The sequence below is a fragment of the Ambystoma mexicanum genome, chromosome 9 (assembly GCF_040938575.1).
Source record: "Ambystoma mexicanum isolate Mex_15411 chromosome 9, UKY_AmexF1_1, whole genome shotgun sequence".
Taxonomy (NCBI): Eukaryota; Metazoa; Chordata; class Amphibia; order Caudata; family Ambystomatidae; genus Ambystoma; species Ambystoma mexicanum.
The window spans coordinates 1,482,263,540-1,482,286,879 of NC_090931.1; the positions used below are offsets into that span (position 1 = coordinate 1,482,263,540).

A 23,340-nucleotide genomic window follows, 5' to 3' on the forward strand; every position below is an offset into this window, starting at 1 on the left:
CCATTCAGATGTCAGCCTTTCCATCAGAGCTAATCCACTGTTCTGTTTGGTTCGTGCTCATCCAGCTGTAATAAACAGCATTGCTTCTTGCCCGGTTTGTGCTCCCATTTTGAGTGCCTGGTTTTTATAATGCACTTATTAGCGGACCCCTGACTACAAAAGTATCAAACATCTATATCCCCCACCACCTACAATGTTGTCTAGACCAGAGCCCTGCTGCCCATTCCATCTGCACAACTTCCAGCAAAGCAGCTGATTACTTCGTTCTCATCAAATGCCTCAAATTCACCACTACTCGCTTTCAGACCTCTCCCATCAAAGCCACTTGAGAACTCATCTTCACCTAGCTGTGACGATTAACCTATGTTGTACACAGACTGTGACCCATATTATTATTATGTGTTTTACTCACCAGACACCTGGACCACAAAGAGCCTGAAGTCATCTGTGGCATCACACACATATTTCCCAGTGTGCTCCAATGCAGCCGACTGGGTGGCTAGCTTCCTCTGGGCGCCATCATAGCTGAGCACGACATTCCCATCCTCTTTGATGTCCTGGCCATCTCTCCGCCAGCGCACATGCGCATTGGCCCGCGAGAGCTCACAAACAAGTGTGAACGGTTCTCCCGCGAAGACCTTTAGCGTGGGGGGATCTTTGCAAGGATAAAGAATCTTTACAGCTGGTTCTGAAAGAATGAGATATTGGAAAAAGGAATGAGTGGATACGCACTAGCCTCAGTAGCCAGAAGCAGACATTCAGTCAGATGCATTGCCCTGGTGGCGGCTATGACTTTGTATCAACTTTACATCAGCAATGAAAGGTCTTGTGTTTAGGGGGCGGGGGGGACGTTTGTCCATCCAGTTGAAGAAAGAGCGTACCTTACAGCTTCAAAGCTGGAAGCCCTCAGTGCCTCAAAGCGCCTGAAGCACTCAACAAAGTGATGCAGGAGGCACAGACACACGTGCCACACCCACACATCAGAGGTACCGTGAAATGTGATTGCAAACACCTGCATTACGATCAGTGATCGAAGTGTACGAAAAGAAGTAGTGGACTGCCGCCGCTCTCCACAAACCCCATTGCCATGCCCCTCCCACGAGCAAGCCAACCCCTCAAACAAACACACCTGCTGTTTAAAGGAAGGTTAACTTCTTCCTACACTTTTATTTCAAAGCCAAACCATTCCGGAACGATTTCTTTTTGAAATAAAAGTATAGGAGCAGTCAAACTTAAAAAAATAAACGTAGAGGAGCACCGCTCCGACCCGCTCCCGCCCACTTCGACCACTGACTACAATGTGAAATAGAATGGCGCATTGCATTCGCTCACCCACACACCACAGAGCCTGTCCCTAAGGAAGCCCCAGACAGATGCTGTACTAATGTATATTTCCAAAAAGCAATGTAAGTGAGAAAGTCACAAAAATCTGATAACATTTGTATGCCATGCCTCTGAATGTGCCGAATGCATTGACAAAGTGAACGTATGGAAAATGTACTTCATGCAATATTGTACAGTGGCATGGTAAACACATACACATCTGAAAGCATTCATGAGCCACTGAGCAGGCCACAGGGGGGGCAGTTGCATCAGTGCCACCTTCCTCTACATTGGCAGAATGAAGATTCCAATAAATAATAACATGGTAACACCACATGATGAAAAGTCTGACAGGTTCTCAGAAGCACGCTCAAGCTCTTACATTACTTTAAAAACCTGTGCATGTGAACAAGTGTGTTCATGTCCAGAAAAAGGACCAAATAAGAAGCAAGTGCCCTAGCAGCCACCAGAGACAGTATTTGGATGTATTTGTAGAAAAGGGATGTCCGTTTCAAACACAAATGACTTGCACACACATGTAGAGATGGCCGACGCTTTCCCCGAAAGTGTGCCTGGACAGTAGCACACAGATTAGAAAAGGTGGTGAACCCGTTTACAAAGCTGATAAAGAAGTGAGATATAGAACAGGGACAAAACAAACAGAAACAAAAACGGGCGAGTTACAAAGGCAAAATTAACCAAAGGGGGCAAGCACTTCAAACTAAAGAAGAGAACTGTACACATAGGAAAGGTAACTCACTGTAGTGGCTACTATGCTGCTAGTCCGAAGTCCGAAGTCCCCTTTCCTGCATAGCTATGGGAGTTCCCGTGGACAGGTATGGGACCGGAGCCTGAGCGCACGTGTCGGCAGGCTGCACATGCGTCACACGACCATGCACTTGACTGCGCTCCCACACGCTCCAAACCCCTCAGTCCCTGTATCTGTTGAGAGGACTAACTACATTTTAGGGGGCTCGACGGTGGACGTATGGAGAAAAGAGGACTTTGTTTTAGGAGTACAGTAGTCACCATGGTGAGTAACCTTTCCTTACTCCTGTCTGAATGGATTGGGACTCCCAAATACGACAAAAAGCCCTTTTAATGCTGGCTGAGGTCTAGTCCTCTCATAATGGAACCTCAGTGTTCTACAAACATTTAGACAGAGCAAAATTCTGTCTGCCTCTGTCTAGGTGTCAGCGAAAAATACCGGGGGAGAGATGTCTTGGTTGATGTAAATATCTGAAAGCACTTTGATAAAAAAAGAAAGGGTGCATTTAAAGCACCACTTTGTTCTTGTGAAAGGAAATACAAGGCTCTTCCTGGCATGATCTTGCAACTCACTAATTCTATGAGCTGATGTTATTGCTATTATGAAGGATGTTTCCCAAGAAACAAGGCGTAACGCTGTAAAGAGCACATTCAGGACTCACAATGCAAGGAGTCTGCACATAGGAGGAAAGAGGTGGAACAGCCCTGGAAAGTGCTGATTTGTTTGGATTGGAAAGATGAATAACCATTTTATCATTAGCCAGGTACACCCCCAGAGCTACCAGGTAGGTCCTACAAGGGGAACCTCTGTCCCTGGGTGCACCAGACTGAATAGGAAAGACAAAAGATTGTCAACCGATGGTGGCAAAGGATTCTTGGATTTGTCAAGCATCCAGTGTCAGAATCGCAGCCATTTTCCTCTATACTGGGATTTGGTGGACCCTTTCCTGGATGCTGCTAGGATCTGCATGTTATTTCCTGATAGTCCAAGATAACCATATGTCATTTGTTAAGATGCCAAACCGTCAAACAAAAGTGATTGAAGAGAGGGGTGATGCACTTTCCTCCTTGCTGGTGAAGGAGATCAGGAAGGAACAGGAGAAGCTTTATTTCTTTTTTTTGGGCAATGGGCAAACTTCAGATCAGCAGCACTTCGCGGTTTCAGCTTCTTGTGGTTCTTGCAAACAGCACCACTGCGGTTCTCGGATACCTTTATGTACTTTCCTCGCATCTGGGGTCCAGCACTCTGTTGAGGTGGCTCAGGCTTTGTTAGTCCTGCTTCATGGGAGTCCGGAGGATCTTCCTGGAGGTCAGGTCCAACTTAAAAACAATGCACTCGATCTGGTGTTCCTCTCCCTGGCAATCGGTTCCTGAAGCAGCAATGGAAGTACAGCCAGCTCCGAGAGGATGTCCAGAGGAGTTTGCTTTGGGGTTGATTGGTCCCACCAACCCAAGGGGAGAAGTCGTCCGTTGCAGGGCTTCTCTAGTGGAGGCGAATTTGGTGCTTCAGCAATGCAGCAGGGCTTCACCGGGCAAACCAACGGTCCAGGAGTTGCAGCAAGCGTCTATTCAAAGTTCTTCTTTGGATTCCTTCGTCCAGTGGTCGACTCTGCCTTCCAAGCCAAAAGCCTTGCCTTGTATGCAGGTTTCTCCCATTCATCCGCAGCCTAGCTGTCACTCACACAGCAGGGTGGCTGTCCTGCAAGGACAGCCAGCCGGCCAATCACCTTTGGGTGCATTCCTGTAACCAAGGGGATTAAGCACAGGGAGTTTCGGGCACCTCCCTCCCTTCCTGCCCTGCCAGACACGCTGGAGCCAGAGGCAGGCTTCAGCAGTGAAACCCGCCAAAGACAAAATGAACAAAGGGACCAAACCTGGTTTGGCGCGCAGAGTGAATCTCAAGAAGGACCTTTCCAACAAGAAGTGGTTAAAAAAAGAAGACCGGGTCAATTTTGACAAAATTGGCACCCATGGGTGCTTTACTGCAGCTGCAATTGCAGCCTGCGGTAGAAACACACAATAGTAGGACAAAGTAAACGGCTGCCACCAGCCATTAATCGTAGAAATGGTAACATAAAAATGTTACATGAGAAACTAGACAAAGGGGATCCTAAGTAACCCCTCCAGCACCCTATAGTAAGAAAGAGTGCGCTTGGTCTAGAAAGTTACAATGTAGGTAAAGTCAATTTCACTTCACTGCTTTTGGAAACAGTAGTTTAACCAAGAGAATGTATTTAAAACTTTTGGAAATCTGGAAGACTTGCCTGGGTCACTGCACTGAAGGTGCTGTCTGACACAATGTAAAAGGATGATGCCTATGGAGTTTGTCAGACTCCAAGGTCAAAAGAAACACAGTGTTCAAATCAATGAAAAATATATGAGAGAGTGGGAATAAGGTCTCACTCTTTCCAGGTTAGAAATAAAAAGTCATAAAGTCCAGCGAAAGTGCTGGGGGTCTCTAAGGTAGAAGGGAATTAGCACATTGCTGAGAATTCTCCCTAACAGTATCCAGGCCAAAACTTTATCTGAATGACTTCTCTCAGCTCAGGTCTTTCCTGCTTATTCATATTTGTAATAACAAGGTTTCTTTGATCCGAAACCAGTCCTCTTAAATATGGGTCCATGATCTCTAGCACTAGAGCCTTTTTGACACCTATGTCTTTCTTCAAAGGGGGATAATAGGATTATCTATATGTACCAGCATATTTGGAGGATTAATGGTACAACTACAGACAAAGACCGCAAGCCCAAGCGGCCGAGCTGAGCCAGAGGCTAAACCCTGCGGTTCAATAAGGCCTTTAGGGAATACATCATTAGCAGTTATTGGGCTACTTGTTGCCTTCTGGTCGGTTTGACAACTTGTATCCACCCTACTAGAGACTGCCTGTATTATGCAGGGGTCTGTTTGACAACCTCAGTCCATCCTATCTAACTGTGGTATTATCTTCTCAAAGGAGTCTACCCAGGTGTGGGAATCCATAGAGTTCTTACATTGGTCCAAATCCCAAATGATCTTCTCCTTGATGGCCTGCCATTTTCAGTCAGCATTCATTCCCTTTTCTCCCATATAGGAGTTTGAAAGAACCTCAGCAATAACATTGTCATGCTCTTTGAGGGAAATTGCATTGCCTTAGTCACTGCTAGCGATAGGCAATCAATCTTTCCAGTTTGGATTTCGGGAATACCCGAATCCATTTGGAAAATCAAGAGTAATCCAACAAGATCAGTTTGATGTACCGTTGAGGTCTCATCATATTTTCTCAAATCAGGGCTATTGGAGAATCTATAAGGGAACAATATTCGTCATTCATTACTTCCCTCCTCTCTTTTTGAAGCCGCTGTTTTCTTCGGGTGCTTCTAGCCAGTAATTCAGACATACGATTATCGCCTGGCATTGATGGCCTACTGGCCTGTTCCTGAAAATCTGTACTGGGGATCCCACTTTAATACCATCATATCTTAGCACATTAATTACCCCATGGTTAACAGGTTTAGATGAAAGGGGACAAACATCTACAGATCCAGATATGGTTTTGGACATTCACGCTTTTGTAATAGGCATTATAACAGGAATAACTGAATACAACAAAGAGAAAATACCAATAAAAAATTAAGAGGCAGAGAAAAGCCCCCTTTACCACACCAACAAATGGGCCTTTGTAGCTAATAATGGGAATAATATATAACTTAATTAATGACACCAATGTGTATTGCAGCTCAATCCGGCAGGAAAAAAGTTGGATTGCACAAGGACTGAAAACATAAACAAAACAATAAAGTGTGTTTCACCCAATTCTATTAGCAATGCTACTTGACTTATAGGCAGAGCAGCTATGCTTTAAACAACATGCTGTCTGCCTAAATAAAATGCTGCCTGCCACCAGTATCACATGTTCGGTGCTCTGACTCTCCAGGCTCACCGCTTCTCGGACACTGCCCCAGCCACAGCATCCAGGCCGCCCGGGACCAGTCACCTCCACCAGGCGGCAAAGAAGCCAAACGAGAGCTCCGCTGACATGTATTTCCTATGTCTGCCTTTATTAGTCATGCTTAATATGGCATGTGGTCTGAGCCACAGATCAGGCCATCTGCACTGGGCAATGAAAACACATTTATATTTAATGAAATGCAGGCCGTCTTGCTATAATGTACCGCGCAATGAAAACACATTAATATTCAGTGAAATGCAAGGCAGAGAGATTTGCTTTCCCATGTTGTGATGAAATTCATTCGAGTTTTTTTTAATAGACCAGACTGCGAGTCAATGACCTTGAGCCTGGTACAGCACCCTCTGTGTAAAGAATGCCGTTAACCGCTATGTAGGCCTGTCACAGGAGGGAGGCCAATGTTCTCACAAAACACAGAACAAAGATAACTGCAAAACACAGCAAACTACAAAAGGCAGGCGGTCTGTACAAAAGGCAGGCCTTTTGTTGTTCTTCTATAGTTCTATTCTGTAGTTTTAAACAGGAATCTGTAGTCCACTGGTACATTAATGGCAAAATCTCTAGTTGCCATTGAAGGACAGTGCCAAGTCCTTGGCCATGCTGTGTATGAGAACGGTGATGTCAGCTAAAATATAGACATTGGCAAAATCCCTAATAGTTGCTGAAAGACAGAGCCATGTCCCTGGCTAGGCTTTGCACAAGAAAAGTGCTGTCAGCTAAAATACCATTGTTGGCACAATACTGAGTGGCCGTTAGGGAACAGGGGACAGTAGGCCCTGGAAGAAGTGGAGTAGGGACGGCCCATACCAGAGTAAGGTCAGCCCCTGCGCATTGCGGTTTGGGACAACAGAGCTGGCAGGAAGATGGAGGCAGACGCAGATGGCTGGAAGGAGAGGAAAGCCAGCAGGCTTCCCAGAGGGGCCAGATGGGAGGGGTGCATCCACTCCTAATTTCCTTTCTGGATATTTGAAGCCCCAAACTGGGTACTGGTTATTTTGATTTATTTTTTAGCAGAACTTGAATTCCTTTTGAACTGCTTGGGGAAAGGTCTTTGCTTTTTCCCCCAAGGCACTTCAGCTCACAGCCTAAGGGTTTAAGAGCAGACCCCTTATTTTGGATTGGCTATATGCTGAGCACCAGTAAATCCAATCCACATGTAATTCTTTTAAAAACATTGTATCCTAATTGTATGCATTTTTGGTGAAAAGCCCATGGTGCAATAATAGGTGTCTTTTTGGGATTCCTTCCAATTTTTCCTTTTTCCCATTTTTTCATTTTTGTTTTGAATTGTGTTTTTTTTTCAGGCATCTAGTCTTTTTCCAGCCCTCTGTAACTCCCCTCCTTCTACAGTTAGTGAGTATGATGAGGCCTATTGTACCCTGCATTTAATATCACATTGAGAAAGGTATTGAGGTACAGATTGAGGCAGATGCCTCTATATGGTTGCCTATCATGATTTGGTGTGGCAGGTGTTAGATTGACTAGCATGATTTGTGAAGTTGCTTATCACAACCTGGTGAGGCCGGTAGTTGGTTTTTCAGGTGACTTTGATTTCTTGGAGAAGGTTGATCAGCCTTAGTCTTGATTTGAGGTAGAGGCAAATGACAATGGTTTTGTTTTCCATTAATAGTTCATTGCATTTTAAGTGTGTTGTGTATAGTGATGATAATAATGATGATGCTTCTTTATTACATATTTCTCATAATTAAAATGTTTTTTATATGAGACTGTAAGACATATTTATTGAGTGTTCAATGATTTTGAACATGAATACTTTATTTTATTTTATTTATTTGCATTTTTAAAGCGCTCACACAGCCTGGGGGCATCGAGGCGCTGTTACAGGACTATGTCTCGTAGTTGCGTATTTACAACGTGCTTAATACCCAGAGGTTTCTAAGCGAGGACCTGGGGATCGAACCTGTGTTGCCTCATGTCGTCTTGTTTCTAAGGTGAGCACGTTGCAGCTGAGCTATCTTCCCGAGAATACTTAGTGTGGGGCATCTATTTAACCTACTGTGTATTGATGTGTTATACAAGGTACATGTGTTTTAATATACACCATGGGTTAAAGTATGGTGTGAGCAGTGGACTATCAATACAAATGAATGTGACATTGGTAAAGCTCTCCTGTGTTGGTAATGGGGCCAGCCGTCTACTGCAGGGGTAGTAGCCTGCTCTCATCTCGGTTGCACAGTGACAGGTGCATGTATTCCCTACCCCTATACCTACCACAGCCCCTGCTGCGGTGGTCATGGAGACTCCCCTGGTGGTGGAGGTAAGGTTCTGGAGGTAGGGGGGATAAAAATCACGTCACGTTGGCGACCCAGATGGGCCATTGCTCACCTTTCCTACACCCTGACAATATTGTCCCCAAACATTTTGCTTTGCTGTGTTTACCACTGGAAACCTACAAAGTTTAGGCTTAGAATCGGCACCAGAGTCCACTTTTTTATGTTGGCAGACAGCCCAACGAAAAACATCAGGTCCAACAAGAGCTGAAGATGGCATATTACCTGGTCCGGCGATTCCGCCCTGACCAAACAGTGATCTAAATTTGGGTTTATATGTCTATCCTTGAGACGTTGGTGTACTGCTACCATGGCCATCATCTTTGGGAATTACCTAGGAACCGAGTTGAGTCTCAAGGGAAAAAACCTTTTATTGGTAATGTTCGCTTCCGATGGAGAAATGGAGGTAGAGCCGGGGAAGGGGCCTGTTAGAGTTGGCACAATAATCACTCCAAGTCACAGAGGTGGTTCAAAGGTTTTTATTGTCTTATTTGAGGGCCCCAGGGCTGTCCCTCCCTCACTCTCTCTCGTCTTGCATAGACCGTCCAACCTAACCCAGGCATCCCTGACCCAAGTTAGTATATGGTTTAAGTTACTTACCTGTAACTATTGTTCTCCAGCATGGGTCTGGCATAGATTCACATGCTCATGAATATTCCCTGTCGTCAGGCTGGGAATCTTCAGTAAAAGAAAAAACAACTTCACTTTCACTACAAAACTATAATTCTCCTCTAAACCAATCAATGTCCTCTGGGTCATACTGCCCCCAGCCAAAGACAGTCCTTTCCCTAAGCCCCGCCTCTGGCAGCCATCTTCAGATTTGGTAAGCACACATTTGGCAGTATGACCAAGAAGAGCTGCAGAGGGGCCGGAGGGAGGGTTCGCAAGTGAATCCATGCCACACCCATTCTGGAGAAAAATCGATACAGGTAACTTAAACCTTCTCCAGCATGGGGGTCTGGCTTGGATTCACATGCTCATGAATAACGAATACACAGCAGTGCAACATTACACAACCACAGGAGTTGGCAAGGTTCAACAGAAGCAACTAACACTTACCCCTGGAACAGACTCACCTCAAGCAAACAAGTTTCGTAGCACTGCCTGGCTGACTCTGGACTCCTCCCTGGAATCCCTGTCAACTCAGTAGAACTTTGTGAAGGCATGGGTGGACCTACACGTTGCAGCCCTGCAGATGTCAAGCAGGGGGACACCAGAAAGGAACGCTGTCATCGCAGCAATCGCTCTGGTGGAATGTGCTCTCGGACGGCCCGGCAAAGGCCGGTTCGCAAGCCGATGACAGTGCATGATGCATCCGGAGAGCCACCTTGAAATGGAAGCCTTGGACAAGGCCTTCCCATGGTTCACAGGAAAAAAGTTCACAAACAATTGAGAAGTCCTCTGAAAACTGTTTGTGCGAGTCACGTAGAACCTCAAGGCACAAGCAATGTCCACCGAGTGCAGGGCCCTCTCCGCCAGCGACAAAAGTGTGTGTCATGGTCATGAAGTCAGGGGCACAGGCATGCAGGGGTCGCATGCACAGGAGACCTGGGTGGACACTCTCCTGGCGCCTTTGGCGCCAGGCTCATGATCAAAAGTAAACAAGAACATCCATAAATGTAACACCAAAAATCTTTTATTATGGACATAGCACTTCAGATGCATTAACCTTGAACATTCCATCCATTAAGCGGGATGCATTAACCTTGAACATTCTATCCATTAAGCAGCCCCACGTGCATTCTTGGGTGTGGCTGCAAATGGATTGCCTTCGCACATGCTCACTCTCTAGGAGTGGCAGGGTGTGGCTGGTAAACCGGCCTTAATGGGTGTGCCCACGATCTCAGCTATATAAGCGGCCTCAATCCTCAAGACAGACGCTTCACGTTATTTTGCACTTGCAAGCAGCGTAACGCTCACCGTCGCCTGAGGTCCGACATACCTTTGAAGATCCTGCTTCCTGGACATCATGCTTCCTGCCAGCATACTTTTCAACTGGGGGGAAGCTGTTCTTACCTGTACATCTCTTCGGCGAACCAACTATTCATCTTTATACTTTCCGGGACACCGAAATCTTCATCTTGGCACCGCAGCACGACACGCTCCATCGTCGACAGCAGCACCTGCAAGGAAAAACAGAAGACAAGGTTAGACATCGAAAAAACAGTCAGTTTAAGGTTGCGCTTCGCTATACTTCACACTTTTCCTTAAACCATCCCTTAACTGCTGTCGAACATTGCGTAAGGGAAGAAAACAGAAGAGAGACATTATTGCGGGCATACATTGGAGCAACATATAAAGACATTAAACAGAACGAACAGCATCACAAGAGCTTAAGGAAGACTTACCAATCATGAGGAGAAGCATAGTCGCAGCTGGACTGGACTAATCCTTATCAGGGATCAGTGAATGAACTAGATCCCATTCGATGCACGCCTGCCAGAAGTAGCAGGATGGAGAGCTTATCTTCCATAATTCACAGGTGAGCCTTATGGGCTGGCGTATGCTCACAGAAACCATACTTTGGGGTGAAGGGTTTGAGAAGTACAACAATCACAGATTGGCACACTGACACACTCTTATCTCCACGCAGGAGCAGTATCACCACGTACCACCGCTCACAACTTTTCTACTGAGGGAGAGGCCTGAAGGGGGTGATTCAAGTTCAGGGAGGGCTGCAACCGTGCCCCAACGCCTCCGCAGAGACCAGGTTAGCGTAACAAAAAGCAAAGCCTCTAATACTCTCTGCCTGGGCGTTATGGAAACTTCAGAAACAGATCAGTTAGCCCTCTTACTAATTACGGCCTGAAGTACATGCTTCAAGACAGGAAACAAATGCATTACGGAGGGATCTTATTGTAAGTCGAGAACGAACTGACGAATTGACAAGACAAATGCTACAAGCACAAGCAGGACAGGTTCCACTGACTGGAGTGACCGATTCTTCTCATTCTTCCACACCACAACAATCAACACCGGTCCAGGTGGTTCTTCCAGGAGCAGTGCCTCTAGCCCCTCCCGAACGCTTCATTGGCAACCAAAACAAGTTCACTGTATTTATGAACCAATGTGGCCTTCATTTCTTGTGGAGACCAGGAGCCTTTCCTAATGACCAAGCCAAAGTGGTGTTTGTACTTTCGTATTTAGGAGGTAGTGCGGCGGACTGGTCTATACCTTTGGTAAATCAAGATGACCCTTTATTCCGGAACTTTGGGAATTTCCAACATGAGATGGAGAAATTGTTTGCCCGTCATACTCAAGGACAAGCTCTGGACAACGAGTTGTTGTCACTTGACAAGGGAGTCAAGATCTATTAACCTATATTGCAACCTTCGATCGTCTCACAGCCCAGACCAACTGGCCAGAAGAGAAGAGGACTACACTCTTTTACCGAGGGTTACGTGGAGAACTTAAGGATGTGTTGGCGCAAGTGGTCAATCCCCTTGAGAGGTGTGCGGACTACATAGACCTGATGATGCAACTCGATCATAGGTTGCAGAATCAGAAAATGGATCGAGCTAGATGAGAGGGACGGTCAGTTTACGTACGACCTCATGAGAATCAGACTACACCACAGGAACAGTCTGAGCCAGTGTAAATTGGTGGATTACGAAGTCCCCTTACCAAAGCAGAAAAGGTAAAAAGAAGACAACAACAGCTTTGCTTATATTGTGGACAAGCAGGTCACTTCCTCCATGACTGCCTGGTAAAACCACCCAAGAAAACGCTTGGAGCAACAGACAAAACTAATGAAGAAGAAGAACAGAACTCGGCAAACGCCAATGCCCGGCAAGTGCAGGGGTCCGCTTGTCGAGCATGAAAAAGGAATCCGTACAGATCTCAAATCTAGTCCTTCCAGTGCTTTTGTTGAATCACAAGCAACCATCAAAAATACATTCCTTGGAGGCATATATTGATTGTGGGTAACAACATTAACCAAGATTTGGCTCTCCGAATAGGCCTTCCTCTCGGACAGAAGCAGAAATCGGAAAAGGTCACTGCTGTGGATGGTTCTCAGCTATCATCTGGCCCGGTGACACAATACACCGAGAAAGTCAAGCTTCTGTGTCAGGACGGGCATCAAGAGGACATTACATTCGATCTCATCGGTGCTCCTGAGGCCCAGATGATATTGGGAATGCCCTGGCTGGAGACCCACAATCCTAGGATCGATTGGCGAAAACCAGTTCTGACATTTCCTCATGATTGTGCCGACACATGTTACAAAAAAGATGACACCAATCTGAAACCGAAGAAAGGAATTGTGTAGGGAGTCATCAGCTCCTTACCACTTGAATACCAAGATTACCAGGATGTCTTCAAAAAAGAGCAAGCCAACGTTCTGCCCCCGCACAGACCCAATTGTCAAATTGATCTTGTACCCGCAGCCCAGATCCCTTGCAGCCGAATTTACGCTCTGACAGAACAGGAAAATCAGCATCTTAGAACTTACCTGGATCAGTACCTGGCGAACGATTTCATTCGCCCGTCTAAGTCACCTGCCTCCTCGCCCTTATTCTTCGTGCCTAAAAAGGAGGGGGACTTAAGAACTTGCATCGACTATAGAGCAATCAATCAGATCACAGTAAAAAATCGATATCCTTTACCACTTATACCAGAGCTCCTGGACCAAGTGAAACATGCTGAAATCTACACAAAACTGGATTTAAGAGGAGCATACCATCTTGTAAGAGCAAAATAGGGAGACGAGTGGAAAACAGCCTTCTGCACGAAGTACGGCCTCTTTGAATACCAGGTCATGCCCTTCGGGCTATGCAATGCCCCCGCAGCGTCCAATTCTTTATGAATGATGTACTCCGTGAACTACTAGATGTTTGCGCTCTTATTTACATTGATGACATTCTTAACTACTCAAATTCCATGGAAGAACATGTCTGCCATGTCCAGACAGTCTTAGAGAAGCTTTGACAACACCAATTGTATGCCAAGTTGGAAATTTCTTTTTTCCATGTAACCGAGGTTGAGTTTCTCGGTTTCATGCTCACAACACAAGGCGTACATATGGATACATGAAAGGAGGATCCAATCCTCCAATGGCCCTCACCAACATCCATGAAAGGAGTGCAAAGCATGCTCGGATTCGCCGACTTTTACCGTCGGTTTATACCTGGGTTTTGACAAATTGTACATCCAATTACCTAATTGTTAAACAAAAATCAAACGTTACATTGGTCAACAGAAGCTGAAGAAGCCTTCCAGAAGTTGAAACTAGCATTCACTACAGCACCAGTCCTTCAGCACCCACGACCAGACCTACTTTACATAGTTGAGACAGATGCTACAAAAATAGCCATGGCAGCAATATTGTCACAGCGAGACCCTGAAACAGGACAACTACACCCTGTCGCATTCTGGTCCCGCAAATGTTCCACCCCCGAGTTGAACTACGCAATCACAGATAAGGAGTTACTGGCGATTGAAGCAGCATTCAAGGCCTGGAGACATTACCTTCTTGGGGCGAGACATACAGTCACTGTTATCACAGACCACCGTAACTTGCAATACTTGAAAACCGCCAAAGCACAATCCTTGCGTCAACTTCGTTGGGCTCTCTTTTTCGCGGAATACCATTTTATTATCACTTATAGACCTGGAGTACTCAATGGAAAAGCAGACGCTCTATCACGCATGAGTGAAGAAAAAGAGGCTTTTACAGTATCCTACCCCATGGCCATAATTCCAGAGAAAAGCATTCAAACCGGAATAGCTGCCACCACGTGTGTGGATGACCAAAGAACCAGTTTGCAATCCCCGATGGATCAATCAACACAACAGGAATGGCTGTTAAAAGGTGACCAGTACACCATCGAAGACAATCTACTATATTTCCAAGGACGATTATATGTCCAAGACCAAGAACTGCAAAAGCAAATCATCACAAATTACCACGATTCATTAGTGGAAGGACACCCAGAAATAGCCAAAACTCAGGCTAAGGTAAAACAAAACTACTAGTGGCCAACCTGGCGAAAAGACATCGCCCAATTAATTGAAATCTGCGGTGTCTGTGCACAGCACAAGTCTGAGAAACAGAACCCTGCTGGCTTACTACATCCCCTAACAGTACCGCTAGCACCTTGGCATACCCTGTTGATGGACTTCATCATGGATCTTCTACCCTGCAATGGATACAACACCATATTAGTCGTTGTGGATTTATTTCCAAAATGGCCCATTTCATCCCTCTAAAGGGACTCCCAACTGTGTCAACTCTCGCTTCTGTGTTTCTAAAGCAAATTGTTCGATTGCATGGATTTCCATCAATATTAGTATCTGATCGCAGAACTCAATTTGATTCTGCCTTTTGGAGAAAGTGTTGTACGATTGCCAAAATTGATCTCCGGTTGTCCACAAGCCCTCACCCTCAAACTGATGGGCAAACTCAACTAACCAACCAAACTTTAGAGCAATATCTCAGGTGTATGTTGCAACAGTCTGAGGATTCTTGGAAAAATATACTCTGGATAGTTCACACAAGCACAGGGCAAACTCCATTCTACACTGTTCACGGAAGACATCCGAGGACATCCGTATTTGATCCACCCGATACCTGGAAATGTCAGCCATAAAAAACGTGCATAAAACCATCACTCAGGTTCTTAAGGAGTTGACAGAGCAACTGACCAAGGCTGAGGAAAGATAAAAACTGTTTGCTGATCGACATCGGAAGGAAGCTCCCGCCTACCAGATTGGAGAAAAGGTGTGGTTAGCATCCAAATGTATGCCCCTGAAGGGGCCAAGAGCTTTCCGCCCAAGATACTGGGCCCCTATACTATAAAGTCCATAATCAATCCTGTCCCCATGAAATTGGAGTTACCATCTCACATGAAAATTCACCCCGTATTTCATGTCTCTCTCCTCAAACCAATGAAATACAATACACAACTTAGTTCTCCGCCAGAGCCCGAAGTAATAGATGGAGAACCAGAATATGAAGTCAAATCCATCCTGGACTCCAAGGTGGTTCGATCAAAATTGTATTACCTAGTTGACTGGAAAGGTTACGGACATCAAGACTGAACTTGGGAAGCCAGTGAACACGTCCATGCTCTGCGTTTAATCAGACAGTTCCATCGCAATAATCCCACCAAACCAGGACCGGGAGGAGAACCACCCTGGAGAGGGGCCTTGAGAGGGAGTGCTGCCAGGATCATGAAGTCAGGGACACCGGCATGCAGGGGTCGCATGCACAGGAGACCTGGGTGGACACTGTCCTGGCGCCTTTGGCGCCAGGCTCATGAACAAAAGCAAACAAGAACATCCATGTAACATCAAAAAGCTTTTATTATGGACATAGCACTTCAGATGCATTAACCTTGAACATTCCATCCATTTAGCAGGATGTTTTAACCTTGAACATTCCATCAATTAAGTAGCCCCAAGTGCATTTTTGGGTGTGGCTGCTAATGGATTGCCTTTGCACATGCTCACTCTCTAGGAATGGCAGGGTGTGGCTGGTAAGCCGGCTCTAATGGGCTAGCCCACGTTCTCAGCTATGTACGCTGCCCCGATCATCAAGACAGACGCTTTGCGTTATTCTGCACTTGCAAGCAGCGTAACGCTCACCGTCGCCTGAGGTCAGACTTACCTTTGAAGATCCAGCTTCCTGGACATCCTGCTTCCTGCCAGCATACATACCAACTGGGGGGAAGCTGTTCTTACCTGTACATCTCTTCGGCAAACCAAGTATTCATCTTTACACTTTACGGAACGTCGAAATCTTCATCTTGGCAGCACAGCGACACGTTCCATCGTCGACAGCAGCGCCTGCAAGGAAAAACAGAAGACAAGGTTAGACATCGAAAAAACAGTCAGTTTAAGGTTGCGCTTCGCCATACTTCGCGCTTTTCCTTAAACCATCACTTACCTGCTGTCGAACATTGCGTAAGGGAAGAAAACATAAGAGAGACATTATTGCGGGCATAAATTGGAGCAACATATAAAGACATTAAACAGAACGAACAGCATCACAAGAGCTCAACAAAGACTTACCAATCATATGTAGAAGCATAGTTGCAGCTGGACTGGACTAATCCTTATCAGCGATCAGTGATGGAACTAGATCCCATTTGACACGCCCCTTCCAGAAGTAGCAGGACGGAGAGCTTATCTTCCATAATTCACAGGTGAGCTTTATGGGCCGGCGTATGCTCACAGAAACCATACTTTGGGGTCAAGGGTTCGAGAGATTGAGATTCACAGATTGGTTCACTCACACATTCTTATCTCCACGCAGGAGCATTATCACCACGTACCACCGTTCACAGCTTTTCTAGTGAGGCAGAGGCCTGAAGGGGGAGATTCAAGTTCAGGGAGGGCTGCAAACATGCCCCAATGCCTCTGCAGAGACCAGATGAGCGTAACAGTGTGGGGAAGAAAACAAGCAACACCAAGGGCTCATTGAGGTGGAATTCCAACTGAACCTTTGGCATGAAAAAGGGGTGCGTACGCAATACCACCGCCGATTTGTGGAAAGTCAGATATGGTTGCTTGCAGCATAAGGCCTGGATCTCACCCACACGTCTGGCAGAGGTGATGGCCACAAGTAAAGCCGTTTTCCATGAGAGAAACTTGAGTGGGGCTTGATGCATAGGTTGGAAAGGTGCCCCCATGAGCCTCATCAGAACCTGGTTGAGTTCCCATACCGGTGCAGGAGCCTTCACCGGCGGGAAAGAATGGAAAAGCCCCTTGAGGAACTCCTTGACAAGTCTGTGGGACCACAGCAAGGATCCTCCTGGGGATCTGGTGTAGCATGAGATGGTCCAGGTGTACCTTGATTGATGTGTGAGCCAATCTAGTTTTTGCCATGGACAGCAAGTATGGAAGGATCTGTGGAGCTGTGACCCTCAGAGGGGCAATCTTCTGTGACCAGTACCATGTAGCAGAATGCTTCCACTTATGGCCCTGGCTTTGGCGAGGTCTTCCCTGCAGTCTGCTGGCAACTCATAACCTCCAAACTCTAAGGTTGCTTGAGCCTTGCCCTCAGGTACAGCGATCCTGGTTTGTGATGAAGGATTGCGCCTCCCTCTCTGGCGAGCAGATCCGGAAGAACCAGCAACTTGACTGGAGGCGACGCTGATTGCTGAGTAGGCCCGGGTACCAAATCTGCGTCGGCCACGCCGGGGCGATGAGTATCATCTTGCTTCGACACTGTCTGAGTGTGTTGATGACATGTAGCATGAGAGGAAACAGGGGAAAAGTGTACAGAAACAGACCTTCCCACGGGAAGGAGAACGTGTCCCCCAAGCTCCTCGGTTGGTGGAATATGCTGGCAAACCTCTGGCATTTGGAGTTTGCTGCCATGGCAAAAAGATCAATCGGGGGTCTGCCCATTTGACGAACAGGCGGTCCTCCTGATCCTGACGAAGTTCCCACTCGTGGAAGGGGCACAGTTCCCTGCTAGGGAGTCTGTGATGGTGTTCTTGACGCCTGTCAGGTGGAGAGGGACGAGGAACATCCCCTGTCCGATGGCCCAGTGCCACAAGTCCTGAGCTTCCTTAGACAGCGTTGGTGATCGAGTGCCCCCTTGTTTCCTGATGAAGAACATGGTGGTGGTGTTGTCCGTGAAAATCCTCACCACCTTGCCCTTCAAAGACGTCAGGAAAGACTTGAGGGCCCAGAAGACTGCCGTAGCTCCAGGATGTTGATGTGCAGATGCTTCTCCTCCAGAAGTCCCAGACCTCTGGCATGTATACTTCCAGTGTAAACCGCCCAACCTTCCAGAGAGGCGTCCGTGGTGATAGTCTCCTGGTATGGCAGAGTTTGAAATCCCATTCCCAGTGCATTGATTGTGAGGTATCTTGTCTGTAAAACTCCCGGAACACTTGTATCCAACGTGGATCCAAGAATTCCTGTAGGGGTCGCATCTGCAACCCGCAGAGATGGCCGAGGTACATGCAGGACGACATCATGCCTAACAATGACTTGATGGCCCGCACCATGGCAGTCTCCGCCGACGACAGACGTTGCACCTTCTCTTGAATGGCTGCTAGCCTCTCCTCCGATGGCGAAGCCAGGCCATCCACCGTGTTGAGTTTGGTGCCGAAGAACAGTGTGTTCTGCGATGGCATCAAGCAGGACTTTGGATAGTTTACTGAGAACCCCAGCTCTGTCAGTAGCCAGACGGTCTCCTTCGTGTGCTCGCCGGGCAGTTCACGGGAGTGGGTGAGTATCAGCCAATCGTCCAAGTACGGGCATACATGTATGCCCTGGAGATGCAGATGGAGCACCACCGGGGGCCAGGCATTTCGTGAACACTCTTTGGGCCGATTTCAAGCCGAATGGTAGGGCCTTGAACTGGTAGTGCTGCCCTTGCACCAGGAACTGTAAGAACTTTCGATGTTTCCTGTGGATGGGGACATGGAAGTACACGTTCTCTAGGTTCAACAACGTCAAGAAATCCCCTTCCTCCAGTTGCCCGAGCAGGTGCTGCAACGTGACCATCCTGGATTTTTGGGACTTCGGGTACTTGTTCAGATGGCGCAGGTCCAGGATGGGTCTCCAACACCCTGTCTTCTTTCTTACCAGAAAGTATCTGGAATAGACTCCAGAGCCCTGCAGTCGTTGGGGAACGAGCTCTATTGCCCCTTTCCATAACATGGCTTGCACTTCTTACAGGAGCTGAGGGATGTGAAGCTCCTGACGGGGAACCAGTGGAATACGTGGGCACCTGCGTTGGAACTCCAAGGTGTGTCCCTGGGCGAGAGAGTCCAGCACCCACCTGTCAGTGGTCATTTTTCTCCACTCGCTGCCAAATCTCATCAGCCGGCCTCCCACACGGGTGCAGTGGGGGCCGACGTCTTGGCCGGTTCAGGCTTGCTTGGGTGCCGGAGCCCTGCCAGGCGGGTGACGCTGACCTCCACTACCTTAGGCCTGGGAGCGACCTCTGTAGGCTTCCTGCGTGGAGGATCAGGGAGGTTGTCTGTATGATGTGGAGAATCCCTTGGATGATCTGCTCGATTTACCCCTGGAGGAGCGAAAAGAAGACGAGCGATGCTGTTGAAGAGTGCCAAGGGAACGTGCCGTCTCTGAATCTGTCTTTATGGCTTGAAGGGATTCGTCAAACGCCTTCCCAAACAGATGTTCTCTGTTGAAAGGCATGTTCAGCACCTTTGCATGAACGTCCTGACGAATGCTTGTGGCCTTCAAACATCCCTGCCGACGAAGGCAGACTCTGTTTCCCATCTGCCAGAAACCTGTGTCGGCGATGTCCACTGCCACCGTAATGGCATTGTCTGGCGCCACCTCCCCTTCCTGAAAGAGGGCGGGTGCTTCCATTTTCTTGTCATCAGGGAGGAATTCTATGATTGTGCCCAGCTTGTACTAAAGCTTACGGTCATATCGGGTCAAGAAAGCCAGAGCATTAGCTGCCTTGATCGTGGATGCCGCCATGTAAATGACTCTCTTCCCCATGGCGTCTAACTTCTTCCCCTCGTTGTCTGGGAGAACTGACGATGAAGAAGCCAGATTAGCCGAAAGTTTCCTTGCGGCAGCCGACACTACTGAGTCCGGCGACGGTTTCGACCTCAAGCACTTGGGCGCGGAGTCCGGCACCCTATATTTCTTCTCCAACCTGTCTCTCTTGGTTGGAGCTGTGCATAGGTTCTTCAAGATATTGTGTAGAAAGGTAACCGCCAAGATCGTCTTCCTCTTGGACTCTCGTCGCTGATACAAGAAGCCCTCTTTCCTGGTTTCCTCAGGCAACAGCTGGAACAGCTTAGAGGCCCTGGAGATCGAGTGGAATGATCCCACTTCGTCTGATGGAGAGACTCTATGAGGAGCGTCCAGGTGTGGTGATTCATCGTCTGACGGGACAAAGTCTTCTTCTTTGTCGGTTCCTGTGGCCATCGTGCCCGTGTCCGTACCAGTGTCCGCGTGTGGGTTTGGTGGTGGAGTCGGGGCACAACTTGGTGGAGGGGGCTGATGTGGAGACATTGGATGATGCTTTCTCTTCTTATGCAGAGGCTGGTTAGGGGCCTGTGGCACCACAGTTGTTGATGCTGTGCGCAACCTCTGCTGGATCTCCGTCATCAAGTGTCATAAATCAGATTGTACTGCAATAATACACCAAGCAAAGGATACGGGTGTTTTAACACGTTAAAGGATACAGGTTGAAAGCCGTTCCTGAATACTGAGGAGTGGTCTGAGGTAGAACGACGTCCACTCAATATTAGACCTTCCAACTGATGTCACTCTCTGGCTGTAAAAACCTGACAGCCAGAGTGAGTAATCAGTGGAAAGGGCGTGGAAGGAACAACGAATCACCAGACTGCATAACAAACACATACTACATTAATGACTAAACTGATGCTTATTTTAAGAGTATGGGCGATTTCAAAACAAACTAACCTGCTGATAAAGACAGTCTCAGGTAAGTCTTCATAGGAACACCAGGTAATCCAAGTGGAAACAACGACAAGGTTAGGGTAGTTAGTAGGGGAAACTAAACCCGAACGGCACAAGGGCTGCACTAGTGTCGGGTTGGTGCACTCAGGATAGCATCCAATAAGTCCAGTGCACGTATACAGAAGTAAAGGAAATATACCTAAAGGGTGTTCAGATGTTGGGAATCGAAGTTGTTGTTCCAAGTCTTTGATGTACAAAAAGAATAAGAATGCCCTTGTGATGATAACAAATTAATTAAAAAGTCAAGGTTGGTCAGTGCGCACGGAGAAAGTAGCAGGAAAGGATTACTGCTCCATGCTAACACAATGACACTGAATCCACCTATTGAGATAGCTGGAAGTCCGCTAAGAATTAGAGATAGCAGGGAGACCACTATGACAGGAAACCGACAAGCTCAATTGCTGTACTGATAGGGAGTCAGCACACAGATGGTCGGAAGATCAATCCGTTCCGAGTAGGCTGAAACGCACTCCGTTCGGAGCGAAGTTAAAGTAGCATGTACTGCTATGATGAAACACTGCGGTCAGAAACAGGAAAAGGCAAGAATTCACTGGAAAATAGAACACGGGTGTAGCTCCGGAACACCAGAAGTTAGAAACGATCAGAAGCAGCGGGCACTGTAGCACGTAATCTTTATACGCGCATAGAACACGTGATCACGCGCATACTACATGACATTACAAATGCGATTGTAATTGAAATCGCTTCCCAGGCAACATACTAAGGAGTCTCCAGCGAGTATAGAATGGTCTGGCTGTTCTATTGGCCGTGTGGGAGGGAAGTTTCACGGTACTGGTGGAAGTCCTTGTAGAAAGAGGTACGCGAGGAGTGACAGGCATGACAGTGCCATCCCCCAAAGAGCGCCCCACCACTTTGATGGCATGGAAGCGACGCAACAAAGCAGGAGCATGGATATTGGCTAAAGGCTCCCAAGACCGGTCCAGTGGCCCGTAGCCCTTCCAATCAATGAGGTAGTAAGGGTTACCAGCACGCATTTTCATATCCAGAATGGCCCGGACTTCATATTCGTCGGAGCCCCTCACAGAAACCGGCAAAGGCCGGACGGGCAACTGGGTTCTGGACAGAAAAGGTTTCACAAGGGAAACATGAAAAACGGGATGTACCCGCCAACGTGATGGCAATTCCAAACGAACCACTGTGGGATTGATCACTTCAGTGATCTTTTAGGGACCAAAAAACTTCGGCAGGAGCTTCTTTTTACCAGGAATCCTCAAATATCTGGTGGACAACCAGATAGACATACCCGTCTTATCGACAGGAGCTGGAGCCCTATGCTAATCAGCATAGAGTTTAGCGCAAGCCTGAGCCTTCGCCAGATGTTTCTTGATTCTTGCATGCAAAACAGTAAGGGATGTAAATTTGTTGGCCGCACCAGGAACTGCGACGGAAGGTTACAGATCCAATGGAATGGTTCTGGGATGCTGTCCATACAGGGCATAGAACGCCGTGGTGCCAGCTGAGGAGTGTAACGAGTTGTTGTATGCAAACTCTGCTGCTGGCAATACAGAATACCAGTTAGACTGGTATTGTAAATACAAGCAGCGTAGGTATTGTTCCATGGTGCTTTTGACTCTTTCTGTCTGTCCATATGTCTGAGGATGGTAAGAACTTGACATTCGATCATCTATAAGAAGGGCTGTGCTCAGTGCTTTCCAAAAACGGGATGCAAATTGCGAACCCCTGTCTGTAATTACCACAGAAGGCAATCCAAAGAACCGAAAGACATACGGCAAAAATAAGTCTGCCAGAATAGGTGCGGTAGGGACTCCTTTACATGTTATAAAAAGCTCAAGTTTAGTGAATTAATCCACCACCACCCATATAGTTTCGTACCCTTGGACTGGAGGCAACTCTACTACAAAATCCATGGAAATCATGTACCATGGCATATGTGGTACTGGTAGAGGCCGTAACAGCCCCATTGGTTTGCTCACTTTATTCTTGCACTGTATGCATACCGAACAAGTAGAGACGTAATCTATAACGTCCCGTGCCATCCCAGGTCACCAACACCATCTTTGAAGTAAGTCCAGTGTTTCTGTTGGCCTGGATGAGCGGCTACCAAAGAGTCATGTCCCCAAAGCAATGCCTTGTTACGAGTCTCCTCCGTAGGTAGATACAGGGCTCCATGTATGAAAGGGAGGCCATTTCTGACATCTAGATTGAGGTCTTGCATCTCATGGGGATTCTGAGAAACCCATTCCTGTATGTCTTGTTTTAGGGAAGGCTGTACGGAACAACTGCAAATCACATTATCAGCCAGAAGCGGAGGTTTCTTGATGCACAATTCACTAGTATCACTATGGAGGCAGGACAGAGCATCAGCTTTGGTATGTTCCCTGGAAGGCCAATAAGTGATATGGAAGTCGAATTGTGCAAAGAAGGAATGCAAGCGAGCTTGGCGTGCAGTAAGGCACTTCATAGTTTTGAACGCTTGTGATCGGAATAAACTAATACCGGATGTTTAGCCCCCAGGAGATGATGTCGCCATGTCAGAAATGCGTCCTTGACAGCCAACAATTCCTTCTCCGTCACTGTATAGTTCCTCTCATATGGGGCCAGCT

General features: G+C 47.1%; 1 protein-coding gene across 3 annotated transcripts in view; it reads right to left on the reverse strand.

Annotated features, from left to right (window-relative positions):
* Nucleotides 1-23,340, reverse strand: part of OBSL1 (obscurin like cytoskeletal adaptor 1) — a 1,294,044-nt gene that overhangs the window by 640,018 nt on the left and 630,686 nt on the right. For all 3 annotated transcript variants that reach the window (XM_069616948.1, XM_069616946.1, XM_069616947.1), the window contains exon 14: nucleotides 413-688. In XM_069616948.1, coding sequence (XP_069473049.1) covers nucleotides 413-688 — 276 coding nt within the window. The remainder of the gene's footprint in view (nucleotides 1-412; nucleotides 689-23,340) is intronic.